Source organism: Atractosteus spatula, chromosome 11 (assembly GCF_055471065.1).
Source record: "Atractosteus spatula isolate fAtrSpa1 chromosome 11, fAtrSpa1.hap1, whole genome shotgun sequence".
Taxonomy (NCBI): domain Eukaryota; kingdom Metazoa; phylum Chordata; class Actinopteri; order Semionotiformes; family Lepisosteidae; genus Atractosteus; species Atractosteus spatula.
The window spans coordinates 13,723,945-13,751,827 of NC_142716.1; the positions used below are offsets into that span (position 1 = coordinate 13,723,945).

The following is a 27,883-nucleotide window of genomic DNA, read 5'->3' on the forward strand; positions in this document are numbered from 1 at the left end:
TTTCAAGGTGAGCAATGAGGTTTTGCATTACTTAAACTGAAATTCTGAAGTTGCTAAACACTACTTTCAAATATGAAATCCCCACAAGGAAACTATAGGAAGTGTTTGAGTGTAGTTTCCTATTAAGTAAGTGCAGGTCTTGCCAGTCTGTGTTGTTTTGCCTTTTTCCCTCAGGAAAGACATGCATCTGTGTAGTTTTGCCTTTTGCACAATTTGTTGTAAATGAGGTGGCACAAGATTTATTATAAATCAGTCCACTGAGACATGCACAGCAACCTTCTGACGTCTACATTTTAAGGTCATTCTTACACCTAGCCAAGAAGGAGGAACAAACATTAGTTTCTAAGAAGTTTCACAAACTGAAACTTACAGACTAGCAGTACAGAGCTAAGTAATCTGACACACACTCCCACAAACACACACATGCGCATACACTCACCCAACTTATTTGTATTTTACCTGATTTGAACTACTTGATAGTTCAGTATGAATAGTGGTCAGCAGTGTTATTGTTATTATAAATTAAAACCTTTGAATTGTTACAACTTACATTATTAGTGTAAACTGAAAAGTCATAGCTTTTAATGAACTATCTATCTGTGAAAATAGAGAGTAACATTCAGAAAAGTATAACTAATCGTATGCATAAAGAATGACAGCTCGTTGATGCCTAGTTCGAGTGCTGTGTTTTTGGTAGTGATTTTCTCAGTCCTTCAACTTACAGGAAAAATATGTATGGCTACATTTTTACATACTGTAAAACAGTCCTTAATTGAAATATAATAAATGGAAGAATCACACTATACATCAAGTCCCTTTGTATAGTACATACAAAATCCAGTATTGTATTTAAAATGGTATTTTAAAAATGTGATAAACTAAACTAAAATATTAGCAAGAGTCAGTAAACCACAGGCAATCACTAAAGATTTCGCAACTAAACCTATAAATTTGAACAACATTTTCACATCCACTCTTTAGTTTTGTCAAAGACAGTACAAAGTCTTCTAAAAACACATTTCACAATCTCAAATAATGTGAATAAGTTATATATCAAGTTTTATAATTTCTCATTAATATTATTAATTTAAATATATTTGAATATTACTAAATATTAAGAATTGTTTAATTTAGCGATTCATAAGCCTGACAAATGAGTTGTACTTTGACACTCAGCTTGAAAAAGATCTTGTTTTAAATTCAAAGCTCCACAAAAGCCTTTAATGGCACAATGCGTATAAAACTTGAAATACCTCATACACAAATGTTATCATGAAAGATCCAAGATCAGAGCAATTGAATTAATCAATTAAACAAATTACCTTTACAGTTGACACACCAGAATAACATACAATAATACATTTCCTACTCACCACTGTTTTTGTGGACATCCATGAGTTTTTGGTCAGCTGCGAAGCGCCCAAAATCTCATTATTAATTTCATCATAATAAATGTGGTGGAAAAAATCCAAAACTAATGACAAGGGGCTTTAAGATGGCTCAGCCAATGACAGTGTCGGCAGACAGAGCCCCTTCTCTTTACCATATTGCCTGTTTGAGTGTGGAGCTCACAGTCACTACGATTCCCCACAGCTGACGGAGCACCACCAGATCTGGCTGGGCTTCAGTCAACCACAGAATTCTCAGCATGTCATGCAAGAGTGCACCTTGGGTGAGGCCACCTTCTGAAGTGTTGTAGTGTTGTCAATAGGACATGCATTGCTCTTGCAGTCGACGCTAGTCTCCTGTAACACACGGCCAGCAGCCGTATCACCCTGCAACTCACAACTGGCAACCCATTGAAGCTGAGCAGCTGTGAGCCTGGTCAGTACCTGGATGGGAGACCTCCTGGGAAAAACTAAGGTTGCTGCTGGAAGAGGTGTCAGTGGGGCCAGGGGGGGGCACTTACCCTGTGGTCTGTGTGGGTCCTAATGCCCCAGTATAGTGACAGGGATACTATACTGTAACAAGGCGCCGTCCTTCGGACGAGACGTAAAACCGAGGTCCTGACTCTCTGTGGTCAATAAAAAATCCCAGGGTGTTTCTCGAAAAAGAGTAGGAGTGTAACCCCGGCGTCTTGGCCAAATTTCCCATTGGCCCTTACTAATCATGGCCTCCTAATAATTGAATCTATGAATTGGCTTCATTACTCTGCTCTCCTCCCCACTGATAGCTGGTGTGTGGTGAGTGTTCTGGCGCACTATGGCTGCTGTCGCATCATCCAGGTGGGGCTGCACACTGGTGGTGGTGGAGAGGAGTCCCCATTACCTGTAAAGCACTTTGAGTGAAGTGTCCAGAAAAGCGCTATATAAGTGTAAGCAATTATTATTATCATTATTATTTTTATTATTATTATTACTTCAGGGCATATTAAAGCATGTCAACTGACAGTGGGATCAGTGGAGAGTCCTTTTTCCATCCATGCTGGTATGCTGGTCATAAAGGCAAGTCATACAATTCCGAATTCCAAATTAGAAGGAAAACAGAATTACCAGTTCCACCTACAGAATAAGCTCACAACATCCATCCATCCATCTTCTTACTGTACTGCTTCTTCTAATTCAGGGTTGTGGGGGAGCCAGAACCTATCCCAGTAAGCAACAGGCGCACTGGACGGGACACCTGTCCATCACTCCCACGAGGGTCAGTTATCCCAAAAGCCAATTCACAATCGATTGTTGGAGGAAACCTACATGAAGCTGGGGAGAACATGCAAACTCCACACAGATAGCATCTCCAGGTTGAGAATTGAACCCAGTGCCTGTGCACTGTAAGGCACACCACTGTGCCACCTCACACTATTTAATACAGGAGAAATTGAAGCTTTTCTCTCCAAGAAGGAGGAAAAAAAATTTGTTCGCAATCAATTAAGATCATATTAATTTTCAATCATTTAAATAATTAAATTATGCATGTCTATAATTTGGCTAAGGTCAGTTTCTCTGAATTTTTCCAGATGTGCCTTATAACTATGCTGAAAAACACCTCTGTAATGCCACGCTGGCAAAAATCACTCTTTCTTCTCTGTGCAGCTTTTTAAACCCTGTCTAGATGCCTTCCATATGTACTAGTGCTTGCACAGGCTTCGCTCACGCATGCCCAATGCAGTGTCAGTGGAGCACACTAAAAACTCCGTGCAGAAACATCAGCCTTGGGCTGTGAACAATATATGACAAAAATAGCCATAAAAATCACTAGGCAGCAAAAATTTCAAGTTTCTCTTTTACACGTATTGTATTAAACCGAGCATTCAATTGATTTTTTTACAGTGTAACGTATATTCAAGTTTTATCTTTACATTCATATTCCATGATCACGTAAAGGCAGTTCAGGTGAGGTTCTTTGCAAGAAGTGGTAAAAATAACCAAACTAAAACCAACATTTTAAAGCAAGCAAAATGTTATATACACATTTTTATATCTTTATTCGGTGGAGGAATAAATGTTTTTTTGTATTGATGTGATTCAGTTTACAGTAACTTTCCATTTCACTGATGCAGAGCCATCTTATGGTGAAGCTGATCATGGACCTTCTGTTAATGTATCACTGGCCAGAGACTACCTACTTAATTTAAAAGGAATTATACACACAATCAGGCTGCATATTTCTAAAACATGCTGGCCTTGATATTATCACTTCAGATCACACCGTCATACTGCCATGCAAGAGATAAAGAACAAAACATAAGTATTATAATTATACACTTTGTAATTAGACAGTGTGATATATAATTACCAACAGATATTTATGTATAGACTTAAAACTTTTTTTTACTATAATGCAATGTACATGTACAGTAGAAAATGCTCATTAATATCTGCCTCAAGCTCCCTTTACAGTGCTCCATTTTACCTCCAGATTTATGGTTACACAACAATTTTGTGAATAATGTTCACGACAAATCTAAGAGGGCACAAGTCACATGCCTGATAAACTAAAGAATAACAGCCCCAGTATGCAAAACTGCACACAGCGAACTTTGAGCCATGTTGTGATGTTTAGCCCTTTTCTTCAAAGTATTAATATTGTGCTAGAAAATGAAAATGAAAACAGCTCGTCTTTTTTCAAGCTCACTACAAGGACTGCAGTCTACTGTAATTTCACAGAACCTGCTTCAGAAGAATCTTTAACAATAATGACTGGGAAAAAAAGTTCTGGGGGTGAAAAAAGGGGAAATCCAGAGGTCGAAACTGACTGAAACATAAAAATGGCTTTGTTGTTTTACCTGACTTGAACTGTCTGGCCCAGGCAAGGGAGAGCACGGACACATTTCAATGGTGGCTTTGTTAATAAGACATGCCTTTGTCCCCAAACAACGTTATTAAAAGAGATTAGAAACCGTTATCCCTTTGTGAACTACATTTTTCCATGCAGAATCAGTGAATAAATCTGGTAGTAAAAGTTTGTCTGAAACGTTGGCATTGATCAGTTGGCATTGATTGTCTTTAAGCAATGCGAGTGCAATTCAAACAAATAATCTGTTTTTACTGACCCCAATGCGAAACAGTGCAGGACTGGACGGTGAGGGTGTGAAGCTTAGAACCTTGTGCGACATTCTCTTTTAAAATAAAGATATTAAATATGTATTACATTTATCTGACCTACAGCTTTGCCAACAATAAACAAAACAGAAGCAGGGCAAAATTCTAGAAGAACGAAACCATAGCAACCACAACAGCCCATGAACCAGCACGCTGCTTTCTAAATGTAGTTAACTCAAATGTGGTTATCATTGTCTAGCATTCAGGGAATCATTATGCTCACCTATTCTTTTGTGATCAACTTATTTTTTTCTTGTTTTTTGTTATATAAACAAGAAACCTGACAGCAGATGATAGAAAAACAATAAGCCAGTTAAATGTCACCAATCAGGAATGTGAAACTATCAATCCATGACGTTTTATTTTTCTCTTGGCTTCCTGGATAATAGAGGCATCTCTGAAACAATACTTCCCTGATGATAGAAATGGCACATTTCGGTTTGTTTGTCTTCAGTCTGAATTCTAGGAATTAAAATGTAGTGCTTCATAAAGGCAGCACATTCCTTGTTGTGCATAAACAACCTTTAATACCGAAAGTTTCTCACATACTTTATATGGGTGGCTTAATCTATGCAGATATCAAAACAAAAGAAGCTGCCTGATTTTTTCCTCTCTCTTTAAATGTATCTACACTGCAGCTTACAGTTCTTTGGCAGGGGAATACTGTTGGGATGGGCAACGGTCTACTTTATGACTGTGCTGACGTCAATGGCATAATTCAAATACTTACCAGGGTGCCTGCTTCCAGCTTTCAGCACCAGTTTACTGTTGATCACAGTAAAAATATGAAATGGACTCCTTTCGCAAGAATGGAATAGAATCCTGAAGCACACTTTAAACGATTTAATAGGAGAGCAGCTATCAAGAAAATATTCCCAATCCCAATATTAAATCTTGTTCTAAGCAAATGATTTCCTCAACTCATTCAGGGCAAAACATGTTAACAAAAGACTGGTTTCAGACAATAAAAGGATTTATTCTGAAGGGGAAAAGGAAAAGCCAGTGTGTTCAGCAAAACGCAATATTTAGAAAAAAAAGTTTATGACTGACATTTTTACATTCAGAAACAAATTCTTATGCAAAACAGAACTATTCAAATGAAGACTGAGACATTTTATCTGTTCAAACGGTAGAAGAACATGATACCGGTTTTGAAAACTTGGACAGTAAGTGTCATTGAACAGTAGAGATTTGATCTCCAGAGATTCTCTAAAAAAAGGAACATTTTACCTCATTATGCATGAAGAAGATTAACCTGGGAGTACAGAAAAGAAAAAAAATGTACTGCACAGAACATGTAGAGAACATGTCCCACTGTGCATAGATTTTGAAAGCAGCACAATGAGGATGCTCAAATCCTTTATCACGGCATAAAATTTAAAATGATATGAAGCTATTGGGTGTGAAGCTCTCTACCGAAAGCTTTAGCATTGATTTAGAAATTTAATCCTGCAGAAACCATGACTGCTGAAAACCAACACATTTCACATATAGGTAACAGAAAATTTAAATATACCTGCATCTGAATTATAAAAATAAAAAACAGACAAGGAGGGAGAATGTTTACTTTACTGTTGTGATATACAGTATATTCATATGCTCTTCTGCATACGTGCATTTACAGTATCCACAAATTACATTATGCCATATGTATATCAAAGAATACCATGTCTTAAGTATCTACTTCCTGTTTTCAGGTCTGCAGTTACCCCTGAATTCTATCAGACCTCTCTTGTTTGACATGCAAAGGGCAACTTCACATATTTTGGCCTCTAAAAATAAACTTCATGCTGCCAATGGGCAGAGATAGCTATCTGGTCAAAAACAGCTGCAACCTTTCTAGATCTGACTTTCTGTGTCTGTGCTGGGACATGGACAAGGTTGTCCATTTCCAAACAGAAAGGTCTTTCACTTAGCAACTACCTGGTTGACAGTGGTATAAGCTCCCATGGAAAAAAAAACCTGGAACACAGCGGCTTTTAGCTTTAAAACAACCACCAACCTATATCACCACAGATGTGTACAGATATTTGCAATAAAAACATATTTATGATTACTCTTGCTCATAGCACAGCTGCCTGCAGACCTGTGGTTTTCTTTGGTCTTTCCCTCTTTTTACAGTGAGAAATCATATTCTACTTGTGTGACTGGAATGGGCAATTTGAAAACCATGGGTTACGCATTTGCATGTGATGTTCTTGTAGATGCTTTATATATACTGTACCAGTTGCAGAGCTGGGAGAATAATTGGAGGGAGGTAGCTCATCTCAGTGGATAGATTTACAATTAAGAATGTAGCACCGACACTATAAAAATATAATATTTATCGAATGTATGATATTATAATAATTAATAATAATAATTGCTTTCACTTATATAGCGCTTTTCTGGACACTCCACTCAAAGCGCTTTACAGGTAATGGGAACTCCCTTCCACCACCACCAATGTGCAGCATCCACCTGGATCATGTGACGGCAGCCATAGTGCGCCAGAACGCTCACCACACATCAGCTATCAGTGGGGAGAAGAACAGTGTGATGAAGCCAATTCATAGATGGGGATTATTAGGAGGCCATGATTGGTAAGGGCCAATGGGAAATTTGGCCAGGACGCCGGGGTTACACCCCTACTCTTTTCGAGAAACGCCCTGCGATTTTTAATGACCACAGAGAGTCAGGACCTCGGTTTTACGTCTCATCCAAAGGATGAGAATTATAAATATAAGAAATATTTAGAATTTATAAGATAATACTTTTCATAAAAGAATCCAAAGTCCCTGTAATTCTAACAATTCTAATAATCACAAATCAAGAAACACTTAAAAAGTTCAAACTTAACGATGACAGTTCTCTACTGGTGAGCCGTGAAACGCACGTGTTGGAACATGCACAGATAAGTCTGGCATTTGTATCACACGAATGAATGTGAGAAAATCACAAACCAAACTCTACAGTACAGCTACAGTAAGTGGAGGAATATCAAATATAACAGCAAGACAAACTGATAGTGAGTAAAATGAAAAAGAAGTATTCATGATCCTTCGTGAATTTCACCATGTAAAAGGCCCAAACATCAAATACTAAACATGGGACTTCCTGGCTGTTTGCAAAAACTGATTTATTGGAAAACCACATGACAACTGAATTTTCCAAGAATTTAGTAACTATTTATTTTTTGGTACAACTGATCAGATAATAGATGAATCAGCTGAGAATTTTATTTTATTACATACACTATCTTTAAGCAATATGGTGATTCTGTTTCAGAAAATACAGATATTTAGCTGTGGCAGGGGGGTAAACTGGTTGATAAAAGTATGCTGGCACCAAACATTTTAGCAACTGTGAATAACAAAGCATAGACAGATTCTATTAATAATAAAATCTGACTCTGTTTCTGGCTCAGATTTACCCAACAGGCCTTGCATCACCATCTGAGAAGTTATTTTCCTAATTAAAGGGCGATGATAAGAGTTTATACTGAGGTAGCCTGCTGCATACTGTATAAGAATCCAATAAATGAAAAAATATCTGAGGTGAATTTGTTCAATTCCCCTACAGTGTACATTATATAATAACCACAGAAAAATAAGATGTGTTTATTTGTTCATATGACAAGCTTATCTTGGTTTCTTCCAACAAATGGGAAAATGAATATTCCCAGCATTCCAAGTGATAATGGGATGAAATAATTTCTGGTTCATTCATATATAACCCCCTGTTATTCAACCTATTTTACGAATAAAAGTTGCAAAGATTTGCTCAAAGTAAATTGTGAAAAAAATAGATGTTTTTGAAAAAAATAATCAGGTTTGCAATACAGGTACAGTATGTCTTAAAGATCACAGTTGTATTTAAACTCTGCACCATGTTAAGGTGACTGTCTGCAAGTTGCAGTTACATTAAGCATGGAAAAATACTGAATTGAATTACATACTACCTTAAGGTTACGCTGTCTCTAGGAGTATGGACTAATAAACACAGCACTCAAATTACATCAACAGTGTAGAATGAAGAGTGGAGGGGCCTGAGATGCAGACTTCCAGAAAGGGCGAACACTGAAGAGTAACTAATATCCTTGAACGCAAAGGCAATCAACAAATGACACATCAGCTTCACTTGTACAGTAGCTCCTTTTTATTAATTTAACGTTTTTCAGCCAGACAAATGAAATATGTTTTGTGGGTGTTTCAAGACCCATAATGTCTTTATACCTACAAAAACACAAAGGAAATCTGTGCAGAGATTGGATAAAACTTTTATGGGTCAAAACCTTCACCATGTCATGAGAGTTCAAAAGAATCAAAATTTCCACATTTCCTGGTGATCTTTTTCAATCTTTGCTCTCAAAGAAGGATGGTTTCTATTTAAACATATTATGGTGCTTTTGGCCTATAAATCAAGGCCTAATTATTTCTCTGAAAATAATCTGATTCTCTGACAGACTTTCCCCCCTCTCTCAGACATGTGTCAGCAATCAGAACCATTAGGGGGTAACCCTAATCAAAAGGTAGTCATTACCATCTAACAGCTGGCAGTTTGGTGATATAGCCCAGAAGTACTTACAGAGTGTTGATAGAGAGAAATGAGACCAATTTGGGGGATTTCCGGGACATAGACAGTGATGGCTTTACTCACTACTTAAACTGAGGTCGTAGTGGAATCTAGTTAAAGACTAAAAAAAGCCATCATTAAAGGAAAGTCAGTGATATCCAATTATTATCACATTTCCCCAAACAACAAACCTTACAGGAATTTGTAGCACTCCCCGATAAGGTATCGAGTGCATAATTAGAGTCACCAGCAGTGACGCAGGCTGTCTTCTGAAACATGCAGGTTAAGTGGGTGATTAACAGTAAGAGCTTTAAGCAACTGAATTCACCTCTTCAGCCACACCCTCTGGCAAGACAAGGGATGAGGAAACGTGCAGAGAAATAACACCTGTGACATAATTTCTTCAACACGATAACAAAAAAATGTATGTGGCAACTTCTTGACTGATGGGATCAAAATAACCAGTTTACAAGTATTCTGCAGGATTCATAGGTCATTATACAGTTTTCTGACATGAACTTCTTTGTAGGTTCTGAAGTTATTATTCACTGTAATCATTGCAAAGATATTTATTGAAAAAGATAAAACAATATGTAAGGACACTATAATTTTATAACTACACTAGAATTTTAAACTGTTTTCTTTTTCTATTAAAGGATGTCATACTGTACATTATAGTGTACTTTGGGAATCTAATGATTAGTTATAAAAAGATTCAAAAGTATTTACATTTACAAAATAAAGTAGGATTAAAATAAAGTAAAAACATCTCCTACATCTCCCTTAATGGAATGTGTACTTGTTATGAGCATGTAATTCTCAATTTCTCTGGGGAAAACTTTGAATGTCCCTTAAAGAAATGTAACACTGAACACCTGCATTTGCTGAGAGGCTAAGGATGATTCTAAACTGGCTCTGCTGTTTCTCTTGTCCTAGGAATTTGGAATGAGGAAGCATTACAGTTCTTCCTTTTCAGTCTGCAGGATGTGAGCGATTCAGATGAAAAGACTGACTTGTGAAATGTTAAGCTTTTCCAATAGAAGGTAGGAAGTAGGAATGGAATAAAGGATGACTAAAACACAGCTTAATAAGTAATAAAAACATTGTCGTACAGGGTGTTAAAAATCCACATCGTCTTCCTACTCCTTATTTATGGGACAAACTTATGGTAAAAAAAGAAAACACAATGCCTTTGTAAAGTTTCCAAAATGTTCTAAAAAAATTAAATTAAATTAAAGTGCCTTGTAAAAAATAGCCAAAGAAAGAAATATATATAGAGACAGAAGAATAAAACCTACTCTGACTTAATTTCCAAACAGTGAGTGAAAGCAGAGTAGGTACTGAATAGCAAGTTGGCAACATTAGAAAACTCTATAGGCATAACATCGAAACAGTCTATTAGGCACACACAAACAATAGTTTGGGTTTCAGGTAACAGGGAGAGTAAACATAGTGTTTGTGTTCCTGTCTGAATGTTTGGTTCAAAGATTATACTGTACTTCGCTGCTGTCATTTTATTTTTCAGAAAACAGACAATTCTGATTTGACCTACTATAATCTTCATAACATATATTAAAATTGTGTTTGCTAGGGTATTATTTTTAGTTTTCTGAAGAGAAAAACAAAATTAAATGAGCAGGTTCAGATCAAATTTATGTTATATCTCCAAGTACAGCATACATTAGCTTGTAGTACAGTATGTACGTTTAACACCTTTCTTTCAGTGTGCAAAACTAAACTTATTTGTATAGAACTAATTAATCTTGCCAACATGTAAGATCCTTTCCACACAAAATAAAATGCTGAAATGCTTTAAAGAAAAAGTTGAATACAAAGTGTTATAAATTTCAGTATGGTGTGCTATCTGAAATGCAAAAAAAAAATAAAATAAATTGTTTTTATTTAGGTATTGTTAACTTAACTTTGCTCTCCTTGGAGTTGAAAAAAGTGGAGCAAATATTGCACTAGAGCAAACTGCTTTTATTCCATTTGGATTAAGCCTTTAAGATTTTTCATGGTAAATTATGAATGGAATTGTTAATATTTCAAGTTTTTACTTGAAACACTTTTTACTTGATTACTGGATGCAATACAATATTTGCTAAGGGCCTTCAAGTAATCACTACATTAAGAAAAAGCAGACTGTAGATTAAAGTATTCTTTAATTGGAGGATCCAAACCAGGAGAATCTGCTAGGCACAGTAGAAGGGCTGTTCCTTCTCATCCCTGGCTCATCAATATGATATCATATATGACTGACAGATTTAATGTCACGTGTGCCAGGGGAAAAGGTAGGGAAATAGACCCTGTGCAGAGTCAGAGAGCGAGAAAACTGAATTCCTAAGGTGAACGTAATTCAAATCGTCAGGCTGGAGCGAGGTCGGAGATCAGAAGCAAAGGGTCAGAAACCCAGAGGGTCACAAGAACAACGAGAGGTCGGACTAAGTAACAAACTGGATGCGTAGCTCTGGCTGAGGAAACCTCAGTAGTGAGCGAGGACAAGTTGCAGAGTGGGACTTTAAATAGACAAGGTGAGTGAAGTTAATTAGTGAGTGATCTGGTGCTCGTGGGAAATGCGACAGTGTCTGCGTGCCTGCATGCGGTTTGTGACATTTAAGTGCAAGTCAAATCAGTCTCAGTATTTTGTCTGCATAACTGACTCTCATATCATCTGCTCAAGCTGCTGAAGATGTCTCTTCTTCCAGAGCGATCCTGAGCTCATTTAGGGCTGGAACGTTTCGTCAGATGACACTTAATATGTTCCAAATGTTCAATAGGATGTAGGCTTGCAGAGGTCTCAAGTCAGTCCCCTGTATAGACAGTATGCTTACTTGCATGATGAAGGCAATAATTATCATTTATCAAAATGAAGTGGGGACCTCTGGCACCAGAAACAGATGTCACAATATGGTCAAGTATTGGAAGTCTCCATTTCTTACACTTTTCAGTCATCACTCTGCTGCTGTATAAAATACACAGGTCCAATTGTAATTCCTCCATTAAAAGAAAATAACTCTACTCGTCTAATATCATTTTTAACATGTTCTGTGGTCTAATTTTGCCTCATTGAGGTCAAATGAGTGGTATCTTTGTTGCTGTGCTGGTGAGAAACATCACTCTTGTTACACATGTTCATATTTTGAAAAAGTAAGCATACAGATGTTGTGTATTGGTTAAATGTTTATTTTGATTAACTGATCACTCGTGACTATGAAACATTTGAGTGACTCTGATTGTTGCATAAACACTACATTACCTCATTCGTTAGAGAGTTCATTGGGGACAGGTTATGTTGTTACTTAAATGATTGTAAAAGCATTGTGAAACGCAAGGTAGAAAAAACCCAGAAAGGAATCAATATATCCCACTCATCAATAGAACAAAGCCGTCATGCCAGCGTTATGTATGAGCAACACCTAAGGTGGACTCTAGCAGTGGAGTCAAGTCCACATTTCATAAACATTCTCAAGTGTGGCGTAGAAAGATACATTAATGGTGCACAATAGACAAACTGATGAAGAGGAAGTGTGATGGTCTGTGAAGAATGTTCTGGTTAGTACAGAACTACCTCTAATACAGAACCACTGTAGAAAATGACAATCTGACAGACCAATGTCAATGGGACCTCACTTGCTGGCCTTCCTGCAGGTTATTCCTGACATGACAACGTGTCGCCCGCATGTTCTCATGCTGCCCATGTGACAATGGCTTTCTTTGCAAGAAGAAACTGTCACAATTATGGGATGGATGCCTTATTCGCCAGACTTACTCAGCCCCATTGAACATTTAAAGGATAAGATGGTTTGTGGCAATGAGGGTTTAGAGACCAGCGAACAGGCTCATACTTGTTCTGGCTCTATGAGTGAAATGGAAAGGTATCCCACAAAACAGCATCTGTAACCTGGCACAAAGCAAGTATGTGTACAGAGTTGTACAGCTTGTATTGCTTCTAGCACTTGGCACATAGGCTGCTAGTATGTGTTGAGCAACCATTTTCATGACAAATATTAATTTAGAATGACTAATTTACCTATTTCACATCGGTTCAATTAAATGTTTGTGCACCTGCTACAAAAAAAAATCCACTGGTTATACAACTGTAGAATACCATGGTAAACTTTTTTAAAGGATAAGAAACATAATCATAATCCTCTTTATTTGTCAAGTACTTTGCATGTACAAGAAATTTACTCTGGTGTACTTGGTCCTGCAAAACCATTCTATACATACCATACACAAACAAAACAGCAGACCTCATTAAGACATTGCACATATAACTAGGAATTCTGGATAAGCAAAGACAGCCCTAGGAAAGAGCCTGTTCAAATACCAGGTGGTTCTGGTTTTAATAGACCGGTAGTGTTTCCTGAGGGAAGTTTACCACCTGTTTCATAAACTTCCCTCAGGAAGACACTACAATTACATGCTTTGGTCAGGCAAAGGTTTCATTAAACCAAAAAGAATGTCCATTAAATTATGGAATAGGAAAGAAGAGAACAAATTTGAACTGTTTCCTTTCTTTAAAACAAAAAAGGAAATGTCTATTCAAATCACTGTTAATTCTGTTTTGGATTTACTGAGAATAAACACACAATTGAAGACACAAGTAAAAACTACAGTATGTGGAAGTTTATTTAAAAACAAGAATGGGAGGCACTTCTTTATTTAAAGGGTTGTGCAACTATTGAACTAGCTACTATTGCCATGTTGTTGAAAACAATACCCTAGTTTCTATCAAGAAACAAAAGTTTGGATCCTTGGATCAATTAGCTACTACCAAATGAGGTTAATTCATAATAATAATTCCTCACACTTACACAGTGTTTTTCCGGATACTCCATTCAAAGTGCTTTTCGGGTAATGGGGACTACCCTCCACCGCCACCAATGTGCAGAACTCACCTGGATGATGCAACAGCAGCCAAAGCGCGCCAGTACACTCACCACACACCAGCTATCAGTGGGGAAGAGAACAAAGTGATGAAGCTAATTCATAAATGGGAATTACTAAGAGGCCATGGTTGGTAAAGGCCAATGGGAAATTTTGGCAGAACCATGGGGTAACAACTCCTACTCGTTTTGAGAATCGCCCTGGCATTTTTAATGACCTTGGTTTTACGTCTTATATAAAGGACAGTTCCTTTTTACAGTGTAGTGTCCCTATCACTATACTGAAGCATTAGGACCCACACAGACCACAGGGTGAGCGTCCCCTACCACTAACTGATATAATTTATAAAATCTGATATAATTTTTTTTAAAAAAAAGCACTTAACTACCAGTGTATAATGGTGACTGTAAAAGGTACTGGATTTTTTTTTTTCATTTTAAAAATGGCACCAACAGATTAAAAATAATCTGTTATGACCTTGATAATCTCTCCTGCTGTTACCTACCACTAACCCCTCTTCCAGCAGCAACATTAGCTAGTCTCCCATCCAGGTACTGACCAGGCTCACACCTGCTTAGCTTCAGTAGGTTGCCACTTGTGAGTTGCAGAGTGATATACTGTACAGTAGCTGCTGGCAAGAATCCAGGCAACTATCCCTCTACTTCTCTCCTACATGGGCTGAATGGTCTCCTCTCATTTGTAATTGTTCCTGAATTCATAACTGTTTCTAAATTCTTCTGTTTAAGGGAGCACTTTTCTCTATAAATATAATAAATCTGTTTAATATCAAATTTTTCTTCACTCCATTTCATTCAACAAATATGTATTTAATAATTAACCATTATAATTTCATAATACTGTCCATTCTGAATTACAAAACTAAAAAAAATTGAGTCCCCCATTTTCAGAGATGCAAAGTTTATCCATTGACTTTGCATGTATGCATATTCGTGCACTTTGCAACTTACACACTGTATGCTGAAAAGGTTTGATTTTAAGAGTGTGACATTTATTTTCGAATTCTGCAGATCACTCGTTATAGAGCAATCAAATAACTATCCTTGACCAGTCTGGTGACCTGACCCTAATCTAATTAAATTGTGCTAAATGTATGATTCCAGAAGACTACACTGGAAAAAAAATATTGACATTTTGTAGAGATTTTTTATATTTTTATATAATTACTTCCAACTGCTTTATACTTTAAATTACCATTTTAAAAAGTACCTCATTTATAAAAAGAATTAAAGAATTCCAACTGAGTATTTTCCCTCAGTCCTGTCAAATAGCTTTTACCAGCAGGAAGCACAGCTCCTCTTTCCAGTAATGTTGTATATCCCCAGGAAAGCTGAATGGACTCAGGATGGAAGAGACTTATAATTAGTACATAGACATGCAACAGACACAACATAGGGTCTTTTACAATCCAGGGGATTGCTCTTGTCTGTGCAATAGCTAGTAATTTACTCTCATATGGGGAGAGCCAACCATGTCATTGCTGAGCATCTGAGGCCTTTTGAATGATCTGATAATGTATCCTTTGTGTTCAGTGAGAAAACAAGTGAAGAGGCATACCAACATATAAAGACCTTACTGATGAATTCAGAATTGGATGATAACCTAAGGAGATCGCATAGTTTTATTAACAACAACGGACGTCATTTTGAAGAACTCACAAAGGATGCAGCAGCTGCCCTCACAAAATGCAATTTTCACTGAATAACCAAATGAACATCATCCATGTAAATCAAAATGAGATGTTTTGTTGTTACAAGAATAGAGCCATCACTTACAAGAATAGAGCCATAGTGCATTTATAATGTTTATTCATGTGCTAATTAGGCATACTTGTTGTAGTCAACATTACACAGGATTTTCTCACCTTTGCCTTGTTTCAATTTATTTACAATTTACAAATATACATGCATCATTATACATGCCTTATTCATAAAATTGATCTCTGGACAGCAATTGCCCTCCTCAATTCCTCAGTTCTTTTAGTTAGTTCAAAACATGAAAGAATGCTTTTGCAAACTAAATAAACAGTGATTATAACTAGCAAACAATCAAGCTTCTGGAATCGACTTTTAATTGTCACTTTTTAAGATATGATAAGAGATCACTCTTATTTGCCATATACAATTTCTTGCATAAGGAATCTGTCTTTTTCGCATATCCCAGCTTGCTTTCCCTGAGACACACAGACAGGGAGAGAAGTTTGGGGTCAGAGCGCAGGGTCAGCCATTTATACGGCGCCCCTAGAGCAGTTGGGGTTAAGGGCCTTGCTCAGGGGCCCAACGGAGTAGGATTCCTCTGCCTGCCGCGGGATTTGAACCAGCAACCTTCCAGCCACAGGCACAGAGCCTTAGCCACAGTGCCACAGCTCCGCTCTTAAACTCCTTTTTCTCGTATACAGTGTATACAGTGGTCTCTGTGTGGGCATGGTGGTATAGTGGTTAACACTACTGCCTCGCAGTGCTGGAGCCCTAACTTCACTTCCTGATCTGGGGTGCTATTGGCATGGAGTTTGTATGTTCTGCCCATTTGTGTGTAGGGTTCCTCCCATAACTCAAAACCATACAGGTAGGTGAATTAGTTTCTGGGAAATCTGGCCCTACAGTAGGTGTGAGCGTGTGCATGTCTGTCTCTGTGTCTGCCCTGCGATGGACTAGTGTCCCTGCTCCCGGGATAGGTTCCAGCTCCCCGGTGACCCTGAATTGGAAGAAGTGGTTAGAAAATGGATGGACAGTCTCTATGTGCTTTATGGTTGCACTTTCCTCCAAAGATAGATATCCAAAAGTTTACAACCCCACTTTATTTTTTTACTATTCTCCCCATGACCAAGCCAACGAAGCACCTGCCTTTTCAGACCATAGACTGCAGTGCGAGCACAACATCACGTCCCACCACTGGCAAAAAGCCACCCCTCAAACACAGTTCAGCTCAAACACAGATTGTTAACATACTTTGAGCAGGTGCTGGCTACCGGCATTAGTGTTCATCAACTTATCTGCCCTTTAAACACAATGTTGCATTTGTAAAGTTGACCCCTGGACACGTGCTCTGAAAAAGGGCAGGACCATAGGGGAGCAAGTCACTTTTACACAGGTAAATAAAGGTTAAATACAGAAACACATGCTGCACAGTAAATTGGGGCAGAGGTTTAATATATCATTACAGAGCACAAAGAGTATAGTACTCAAGAGGTTCCTATCATCTAGGCACAAGCATACTGCACGTAGGCAGAGACTCAACAGATTTTTCAATTAGCCTAAACGAAAACCTGAGGAAGAGAACAATGAATAATGAGAATACGATTGTGGACTGATGATCAACTTTTGTTATATTAGATTAGTTTCTTTTCTAATCAATTTTGAAAAGAAATCAACTGATTGTGGTGAAACGTTTCATGCACATGCAAACTTTTTATCAGGTTTACTTTGGTGCCACTTAAACAAATAATTTCCATTGGCAAATGAAACTAATGACATTTTGTTACTCAATTTGTGTTCATCTAGCCTTGACGGAAATTGTCAAACACTGCAAACATCCACCACAATCCTCGTTTTGAAACTTGCGTTCACTAAGCCAAAGTGCTTTTGTCCTTTGGAATTAGGAAAGAATTACTACGTATTTTGTATGAATTTGATCTACCACATATTACCACATAGATTATGGAGATTGAGATTTAACTTGTTTGGACTTGAGAAATTCTTCTAGACCCTTTATCTTCATACCAAAATATATTTGAACAACATTTGCAATCCAATATCATCTCTGAAATCAAAACAACATCATGTAAACTATGTGCCGTGTTTCAAAGCAGGTTTTCTAAACAACAATTTCAAAAGTCTTATAACTGCACTATTACAGTATCTTTGAGATAATGTTTACTCAAAACACCCAAGAAAATGTTTCTCTAACCCTTACTCTTCTCCCTTTCTAAGTAAATCATATTTTAAAGTTAAATTTGAAGAATGTCAAGTGTTCATAAACAAGTATTCTGAGTATTAAAAAACAAGATTTTGATTTCTGCTAGATCTCAGTGCATATATAGATATATTGTAGCTAGAACTTTAAAACAATACATTTCATCAGCCCATTTATTTTAAGTATATCTCTAAAACAAAAGGTTTCATGTGGCCACACAGAAACTCCATACACGGTAATAACATTCCCGTTATGTTAACTGACAGGTAGTTTGTTAATTGGTTTTTGAAAAACAACCACTGTTTCATCCAACAGGTTATGTCAGTTGCACAAAAACAGGAAAAATCTGTAGTCCTTTCCTGCTCTTACACTTTGTCAAGCTGACATAGAAGACAAAGCTCAGCAGTGAACAGGAAATCAGTTTTTCCCTTTCCTTATTTTCTCTATCAGCAGTGATGTCGGCATTTGGGATGGTGGTGGTGGGGAGGGGGGGGAGTTACACCATTTTGCAAGATGCACTTTGTTTATCTGAGATGTTTGTAAAGAGAAATAAGAATGTTGACATGGCATGTGTAGAAAAAACAGAAATTGTACAAATGTACTGTAATTCCAAGGCATGTGGATACTTAGACACACAAACACATATATACCTTTGTATGGTGTATACACACACACTGTATACTGGAAATAGATCTTTATGAACTATTTTAAACTAGGTATTTTAGCAAAGCAACTAACATTTAAAAATGCTCACCGCAATGCTTCATTCATAACCTAAAAAAATGTTCTGATACCTGAAAACCACTTACAGGAATGAACAACAGTCTGCTTATTTACCATGAGCTGATCTGTTCTCATTTTCCTGTGCAGGATGCAACTGTCTGTCCATCTGTGTTTATAGGAAGTCAACAAAACCCACATGCTACCAAGATGACGTCAATTCAGGTTGATGAGGCTGTGAATCAAGGGCTGACAACAGTAGCTGACAGGAAAATGAATCCCCAACTTCAGCTTCACTTCTATCATGTAGTAGTACAACGGATTCTTTGTGTTAAAACTTCAATGTATTCTAGGATTCAAAAGGCTCCATCCAACACTGTGAAACAGTCTTGTTTTTGTTTAGTTTGAGATTCACTGGGGTTTGAAATATTTCACTACCTCGTCAAATTGTAAAACATGTCTTTGAATGGCTTGAACAATTTTCCTTATACTTCAAAGATTCCCAACGACATTAATAAACAAAAAATAAAAAAAGTCTCATCAGTCTAGAGCCAAGAGAATACAATGAACAACACTACTAAATATTTTCTCTGCACTCACTCAAAAACATATCAAAATCTATTTTACCAAGCATGCAATGTCCCATATACAGCAAATGCTCAATTTTGTACAGTATGTGCATATGAAGTCCTCTCTTTCAAGGCAAAGTGGACATGCTAGGAAGATCAAGACCAGAGCACATTCTGAAAAATTGACTGGAAAATAAATATATGCCATATTTATAAATGTACTTTGTGATAAACCCTTACTGTTTTTTTTTCTGCAGCCTTTACACAGAAGTTATACTGAGCTATTTGGGATTTGCTGTGTAGTGCTTGCCTGATCATACACATCCTACAATTTCTGTAGCCTATGTTCTTGTATCAGTTCTCTGTGGGCCAGTACAAGGTTAAATGGATCCATTTTGTCCTAAAATAGATACATTAAATGAAAGTGCTTTGGGAGTATTGGTGTCGGACATTAAGACAACTTCCTTAGCTCTTTTTTAGTGCCATGAAGACAAAATAAAAGCCATCCCTGGCACAATGGTGGATGCATAATTACTGTATTAGGAGTGTCAGTGATTGTAGATGAGTGATTAGGTAAGGTTACAAGTTCAAGAGTGTACCCTGTCACGTACGGTGCACCACAATGAAAGTCTATGGCAGCTTCAAGTACTCTTAAGAAACATGCACTTCAAATAAATGTGTTGTTAACATAAAACTCCAATGAGTAAGACACTTTTAATAGAAATTATTCATTTGAAACTAGCAACGTGTTACTCAAAATGCACATCAGAAAAAAAAATTAAAAAGCCATATATTCTGACATTCTGCACATTTTTTTGACTTAAACACCTCTGAAGATGCCTTTGCAGCATGACATGTACTGAATAGCAATCAGAAGAAGCAACTACTTTAGTTACAAAAGTCCCTTGAATCATAATAATGGTGATCTCCTTAACCTTAGTGAACCACACTGCACACTTTTCATCTATGCCTATATGCATATCATCTATGCATCTATGATATACTGGCTTAATCACCTGGAGGTGATTTTATATTTTATCTATGGGAATTTCAAGTAACAATCCTACCTGGCAGGCACACTCTTGTGACAGGTGGCTGACTTGCTGCAGGAGACCTCCTGAAAAACCAAAAACAATTATAGTCATGGCCTCAAATTATAATTTTTGCCCTTACAGAAAATATAGAACACTGCACCACATTCATTCTTCACTATAGGACACTGAGGCATACAGCAGTATAGCCATCAAACCATCTAAAATAGAGAGTTTCACTAGGATAAAGATTAACATAACATCACTTAATTAGCCCTGTACAATTTCTTGCATTAGGAATTCATCTTTTATCATACCCCAGCTTGCTCTCCATCAGAGAGGGAGAGAGGAGCTTGGGGTGAGAGCGCAGGGTCAGCCATTGAACAGCGCCCCTGGAGCAGTTGGGGTTAAGGGTCTTGCTCAGGGGCCCAATGGAGTAGGATTCCTCTGCTAGCTGCAGGATTTGAACCGGCAACCTTCTAGCCACAGGTGCAGAGCCTTAGCCACAGAGCCACCCAACATTAATATAAAATGTTGTACATCTCACTGAGTTTGCTTTAATAATATCCAATAAAACTAACATTAAAATGGTTTTATGAGATCTCAACATACAGTATTTGTTGTAGTATGATTTTTGGAGAAACGTAGGTCATTCTAGTTATTGAATGACATTACTGTATTTTTTCAAATGATACTGCAAATCCAATATGTTGCATTTTTACTGCCTCTATAAAAAAGTGTTTCAGACCTACAGTAGATACTTGGCTTTATGGAATACCGTTGGCATTCACTTAATTAAGCTTCTATAGCAGGACACTGCAAATTGTACATGCTATGCATACTGTACTAATATTCATGGCTAATTTAATCTGATTAACACTCATTTTAGAAAATCTAATATTAACCTAAAGTAAGGTAATGTTGAAAACCAAAAGAGTATCTGTAACATACACGTTAATACTGGACCATTGGCACATTCTGGATTTGTCTACATAAAGGACCTACAAGTGGATTTTGCACTCTTACACCTCTGGTTCCTCTAACACAACCCTCCTCAGAATTACTATAATCTGCTTGAAGACTACACTGTCTTTATTTCTAGTCAGCCCTTAGAGCAGGAAATTGCAAGCCAAGATGTTTAAAGAAATGAAAAAAATTAAAGTGAGATTCCAGAAGCTGTACAGTACTTTGCAATAAATTTAATAAAGATGGATTAGTAACCTACCTTTACTTAGGCACTGATTACATACTATATAAGACAATATACAGATCAAGAAACCATTCACTTACATCTACTACAAATTCACAAAGTTATCATTAGGAAAGTAACATGTCCTTTTGCAGCAAGTTTACCGACACTTTATTGAACAGAAAATTATATAGGTGAATTCATTATGATGATTAACATTTGTCACATTCAACAGTTCCGTTACTCAAACTGTTCTGAGAAACCTGAAACGTTCTGCTGCCCTCTGGTGGAATCTGCTGTTCACAGCTACACTTTTTTATAGTTTCTTATATAATTTCTTGTTTGCTTTATGAAAACTTACTCAGATCACATAAAAGGATAATGCTTAAACACATAGTATTTTTATAATACACAGGTGAAATGATTAACTGAACCTTAATATTCTGCTGAAACTGATATTCACTAAGAAATTGTAACAACAAAACAGCCTTTTATTTCCTTAATTCCTCTCATTACTTACTTGTTTGAGGCACACTGTACATTGGTGAGGACAGTGAAGTTGTTTCTTACGCTACGAAGACTTGCAAGTACCTAAAAAAGAGCATTAATGTCCTATTTAGAAAAGACTTTAAAAACTACACAGTTTATGAGGACAATTTTAAAGACTTAAAATCATGGCAAATCCTCCCATTATTTGACAGTACTTTCAAGACGATTTACCTGAGCAAAAGGTGTGACTATCAGGTCATCTCCATGTCTGCAAAAAAAACAAAAAAAAATGCTTTGTTATCTACCATAGTTCTTTATTTGTACAGTTAATAACTACAGATCTTTATCAGCTATCAGTCAACTATCTGATCTTGCTTTCAGGTTAATTGTGTAGTTGTAAATCAAGAAAACCTCTTGGACTAAGACAACATTTTCTCACTTAAATGCAGTCCTTTATATAAATGAAGATGAATGATTTTATCTTTTTACTATAGTACTGTAGAAGACGTAATCAGGCTCATTAGTGCAGACAGTAATATATATATACAGTATACAGTAAAAAGAAATCATGAGTACAGTAAGATTTGAATTTGCACTGTGTGAAGAGTTACTGTATAGAGAGGGATTGACAGGCTGAGGGTATATCTTACAGCTCACTGGCGATGGATGAGTTCCTGGACATGGATTTGGGAGAGAGGTCATAGTCGCTGTCGGAGCGGTACAGGAAGGATTCTCGGCGCTGGCTGTGCCCAGGGAAGTTGGTGTGCAGGACAAGCCCCGAGCCTGGGCTAGCCTGGGGATCCAAAGGACTGCGACTTGGTGAAGGGCCATTTTCAACATCAAAGCTGATACAAAAAAGACAAGAGACAGTGTGCGATCGCTATTAGTACATCATTGATCATGCCATAGCTTGGCTCGCAGAACCTGTGGGATGGTTATAAAATATATTTATTATTGTATTTATTACAGCAATACACAAAGGTGATGGATAGATTAACTGTTTAACAATGTAGCTTGTTGAAAGAATAAATAGAAAATCAGAGAGCGAGAATCAATTTGGAATTTAGTCACATAGCAAAATGCAAAAAGGAACAAATTAAAAAGACCTTCAAATACTGTATGTATTAAAGCACTGGCCTTTTACAAAAACAGCCAACAACACATCAATTACCTCATGTTATTACTGATACAAACCTTTGATGTATGGAAGTTCCTTTCAACATACTGTACAGCAAATGTTCTGCACATTTTCTAATTTTTTCTAGAGCAATTAAACATGATGACCAATAAAAATATAGTAGCACAGGCATGGAAATCAGGAATGAATACATTCTTCACTGAACTGGAGTTTTGAGAAGTTAGATTAGAGCTTCTTTTAAGTTAAAAGGACTTCAGGAATTTAGCACCAAGTCAAAAGCTTTTGAATGCTGACTTTCTCTCCAGCATGTGAAAAAACACCTATAAGTCATGTGTAGCTCTTTTTAACCTGTCCTTGTTTCGCAGTAAGCAGTACAGAGTACCACAGCACATGTACTGTATACACGGCCTTTACTGATATCTCTCTTGTCAACTGAGTTTTGTGTTGGAAAATGAATAAATTAATGAAACAAAACAGTACTGAGAAAACTAAAGGAACAAAAAATGCCCCCTCAGGCACTAGCGTCACCACAACAAAAACAGTTGGACTGTTTGTGACTGAAAGCAGTTGAACCGTAATCTGAAAATCTGATAAACCTTTTCCCTTGAATATTATTATCTATTAAAAATAAGAGTCATAAAAATTACACCTATTTTTCAGGAGACACAGAAAACACAAATAAAACATAAAGTCTATACATGAGAGAGGGCAATTTAACACTTCCAGATCATTTGGGTTCATTAGCTACAGTAAATAACCCAAGAATCTCATCCAGCTGTTTCTTGAAAGATGTCAGGGCATCGGCTTTAACAACATTGCTTGTTCCATATGACCACAAGTCTGAAACCACTGACAGCTTTGTAAACACTGAGAAACAAACAGGGTTTACCCATGTCATGGATTCAATAAAAACATTTTATATTTCTACTTGCAACAAAATCCCATCTTGCAGAACATACAGTAGTGCTGAGACATTCAAACTCAACAGAGAAGACAATTTTGAGCATTAGCCCATTATATCTGACTGTAGGTAGTAAAAAAAACCCTGTTATACGTGCATTTGTGATTTTGAATACTTCCACCACTCTGGTAACCAACCTTACAGCAATGTTCATTGTCTCATACCATCAAGAAGGGAAAGAGTTAGTAGGTTTGTACCTGTGACCAGGCTGTTGTTCCCTCAGACAAGTATGATAACTAGGCAATCGCAAACTACTCAAAATTACAAGGTTGACTTAAGCTCTTGAAATAATTATTTAAAAAATATGCAGGAGGAAAGTAAGAGAGAAAATAGATGTGGGTAAGAACTAATAGCTATTTATGATGTACTGTACTGTATTCCTCAAATACTATTTACAGATTGTATCCAGGTAACAAAACATTAACGGTTTTCAGAGTTGAATGAAACTCGCCAAAAATTCAATCTTGCTCTAAATCTGTTCTGCTATTATATCTGTTGAATGCAGTTAGTGTACTTATTTCAGCCAAAGTAAAGTAAAAACTAATCTGAATGCTCCCAACTTTGTTGCGAGTTTTGTTTAGGAAAGTTTGAAAGATTTCTCAGTAAACAGGGAAATTAAAACAGACCTTTACTGACCTGTACTTAAATAGCTCGCCAGGGATGAAAACTGAACTCAAAAAACAACAAACTATGATTCCTGCTCTCAGCTGAGGAGACTGGAGTTTTGTAGTTTGATCCAAGGGGCATCTTCTGAGGCCAGGATGGGAGAAATAACGTACTACACTATGTCCCACTGCCATGGATCATGTGATGTGATTTTTCTATATCCCACCATTTAATGATAAGTTTGAAACAAATACATTATTAGCACATTTGTTATTAAGGTATTTGCTGGGAAATCTTCTGATAAGAACAGCATGTAGGCACTTGTTGACTTGTCATAAACTCAGTACAGGCCAGCTATTGTCCTGGGGTGAAACGGGCAGGTTTTGACTTGTGATACTAATATGTCTGTCTGGTGCTAGGTCCCATGACTCACCATATGATTGAAGTTCAAGCTGTGGGATTAAGCCTTTTAGTCTGTTCACTCCTGCTGCAGTAATTTCAATAGTTTAATCCTACAAAATGTATGTTCAACACTGATACACCTCTTGTCAGGCACTTGACATCTGTATATAACAATGAAGAATCAATATTGTTAATTATTTGATAGTCCATGGCTAATGGTATGAATGAGAAGCAAAAAAAAAATATAATAACATGTATAATAATACTGTACATGAACAGTTCTACATATATACAGTGCATGACAAACATTTGTTTTTGCCAGTTTCTTGTCAACCTTTCCTACTTAAATATTAAATCGGCAAGAATATTCTACTTTGCTGTTTTGTTTTAAAACAATACAGAAAACAATGTCCCAAGTCTAGCTAAAAAAAAAAATACTCTCACTCATTTCACTATGCAACGAAAAAGAAGAGCACTGGTTCAAACTCCTGGCACATACTGTATGGCAGAATAAACAGACGTGAATGAAAATAGTCATAGTTAATGAACAATTTGAATTCCTTTCGGCACATTTTAGTATTCAGTTTTAAATTTGTTGCATGTAGACCAGGGGCCCCAGACTTGATGGAACATCTGATGAATGAATGACTGTAGCTAATATGACAATTTAATAAAAACTATGAAAATTACAAATGCTTTAACAGAACCGTAAGAATGGGATAAGGATAAACAATGGCCTCTTACAAGCAGCTCATCTAATGACAGCGATATTTAGTTTTCATTTAGCCATTTTGATTTTGAACAAAGAAGATTAGGATGCTAAAGGAGACCTAGAAGTACTATGTATGATGTCAACAACCACATTTGATTAAATAAAACCATATGCATTGCGAATCTGGAACAGCATGGTGGCACAGTGGTTAGCATTGGTGCCTTGCAGTGCATAGGATCTGGGTTCCTGATCTGGAGCACTATCTGTGTGGTATTTGTGTGTTTGTGTTGTGTTGACGTGGATTTGCTCCAGGTGCTCTGGCTTCTTCCCACAATCGGTAGGTGAATTGCATTCTGGGAAAGCTGGCCCTAGCTGTGTGTGTGCCTATGGGTGCTATAGACTGGCTCCCCGTTCAAGGTGTGCTGTTGCTTGCAGGGATAGGGTCTGGTTCTCACGCAACCCTGAATTGGGAGAAGTGGTTAGAAAATGGATGAATGGATATTATGAATCTTGAATGAAAATGTTTCTTATCTTTGCCAAGTTCCAGCAGAGTTTTAAACTGGGTTTATCAAAGTGCTTGATTATTTTATCATAAAGTATACTGCAAATTTACAGACACTACACATTGCACTAAGCAGACTCAAAATCAAATGTAACTGCAGTTTATGTACTGTACCTTTTTTTCCAATTAGTGTAACTATTATTAAACAAAGCTTTACACATTTAAAACTTGGAAAAATAACATCATACAGTATGTCTTTAAGATGGATTGGAAATATCTATCCCACATTTTAGCTGTTACACTAGTCCAAATCCTTTATTTTATGGATTTAAAAAAAATCTGCTTTATCGGATTAAAAAAAAAGTCAGGATTGCATGCCGGAAGCTTTAATATGATTCTGCTGCCCTTGGATCTTATCAGTAAACATGATGATGTCATCAAGTTATCAGATCAGAGTTCTTTTAAAGCAAAACTGTCACCAGCTAGCAACCAGATCAAGAGTATATCAGACAGTACTACCACCCAAGGTGATAAACAGTTCACTATGACACAAGGCTCTTGAAATATACTGAGAGGCATTAAAAACAACAAATTCTATTGGTTCCAGTACTCATTTGTTGTATGTTAATGCTTCACTGTATATAAACCCTGCAATGTCTCCATAATCACACATACTACACATACTTCTCTAATCTCTTACCCAAAAACATGTTATTAAAGCTTCCAGGAAAAAACTGAGCCATTCAAAAAAAAACACTCCTCAGCAGATAGTGTTTTTTTTTTTAAAGAAATGGTTACACAACGTTATGCTATGCTTTACTTACATGAGATTCCTTGGAAGAGGTCTGGGATATAATACTCACTGCAAAGCACTTAAATCTATACTGAAGAAGCGGGAAAGGGAAAGGACGTCATGCTCTCTATAGAAAAAGAAATAACATGCAATCTGAAATCAATATCATTGTTATGTTTACAGTCACAGATGGGAGTAACTGCTTTTGCAGTTTGTAAGGAACCTAGCCAGATCTGAGGTTAAGGAGTCACAATCATCGTCAACAAGCATATCATCTGCATGCATATCATCCCATAGAAACCAAGGGAGATTGAATTTGGGTCTGGAATCAGAAGAATCAGAAAGAACTTCTTTATGCAACAGATTTATGGATATGAAATAAACTGTCAGTCAGCTGTTGAAGGCAATTCGCTGGAATGTTCCAAGAAATAACAGGATGGGATTCTTGGCTCAATCATATACAACTACTGTACTTTAGATGCAACAAACAAAGCAAGATAGGTTAAGTGGCCTCCTCTCATTTTTCTTATGGTCGTGTGTTGTAAGATTATATGATAATAGTACAGCAGTCTACTGTTTGCACAAGTGTCTGTTACACCCACAAATAATAATACTTGGAATCTTCATTAGTTTCCTACAAGACAAAGATGTTACACAATTATAGCTGCAAGAATTAAGCAACACAGTACATAGTTTCAGCGGCAAAAGCATGAAACCCATATACAAATCAGATATCTTACGGCTGAAACGAACAAGATCGCTTTTTCCAGAAGGACACAGCACTAGGCAGGAAGAGTAGATGAAGCTCTTGCCCTGGACAGGTTGCCAGTCAATTGCAGGGCTGTAGAATAAGAGA

At 37.0% G+C, this 27,883-nt stretch overlaps 1 protein-coding gene across 1 annotated transcript in view; it reads right to left on the reverse strand.

Annotated features, from left to right (window-relative positions):
- Positions 1 to 27,883, reverse strand: part of pde4ba (phosphodiesterase 4B, cAMP-specific a) — a 124,081-nt gene that overhangs the window by 21,271 nt on the left and 74,927 nt on the right. The window contains exons 4-7 of the mRNA XM_088927217.1: positions 22,564 to 22,758; positions 22,145 to 22,181; positions 21,945 to 22,015; positions 20,272 to 20,321 (exon numbers count right to left, since the gene is read on the reverse strand). Coding sequence (XP_088783343.1) covers positions 20,272 to 20,321; positions 21,945 to 22,015; positions 22,145 to 22,181; positions 22,564 to 22,758 — 353 coding nt within the window. The remainder of the gene's footprint in view (positions 1 to 20,271; positions 20,322 to 21,944; positions 22,016 to 22,144; positions 22,182 to 22,563; positions 22,759 to 27,883) is intronic.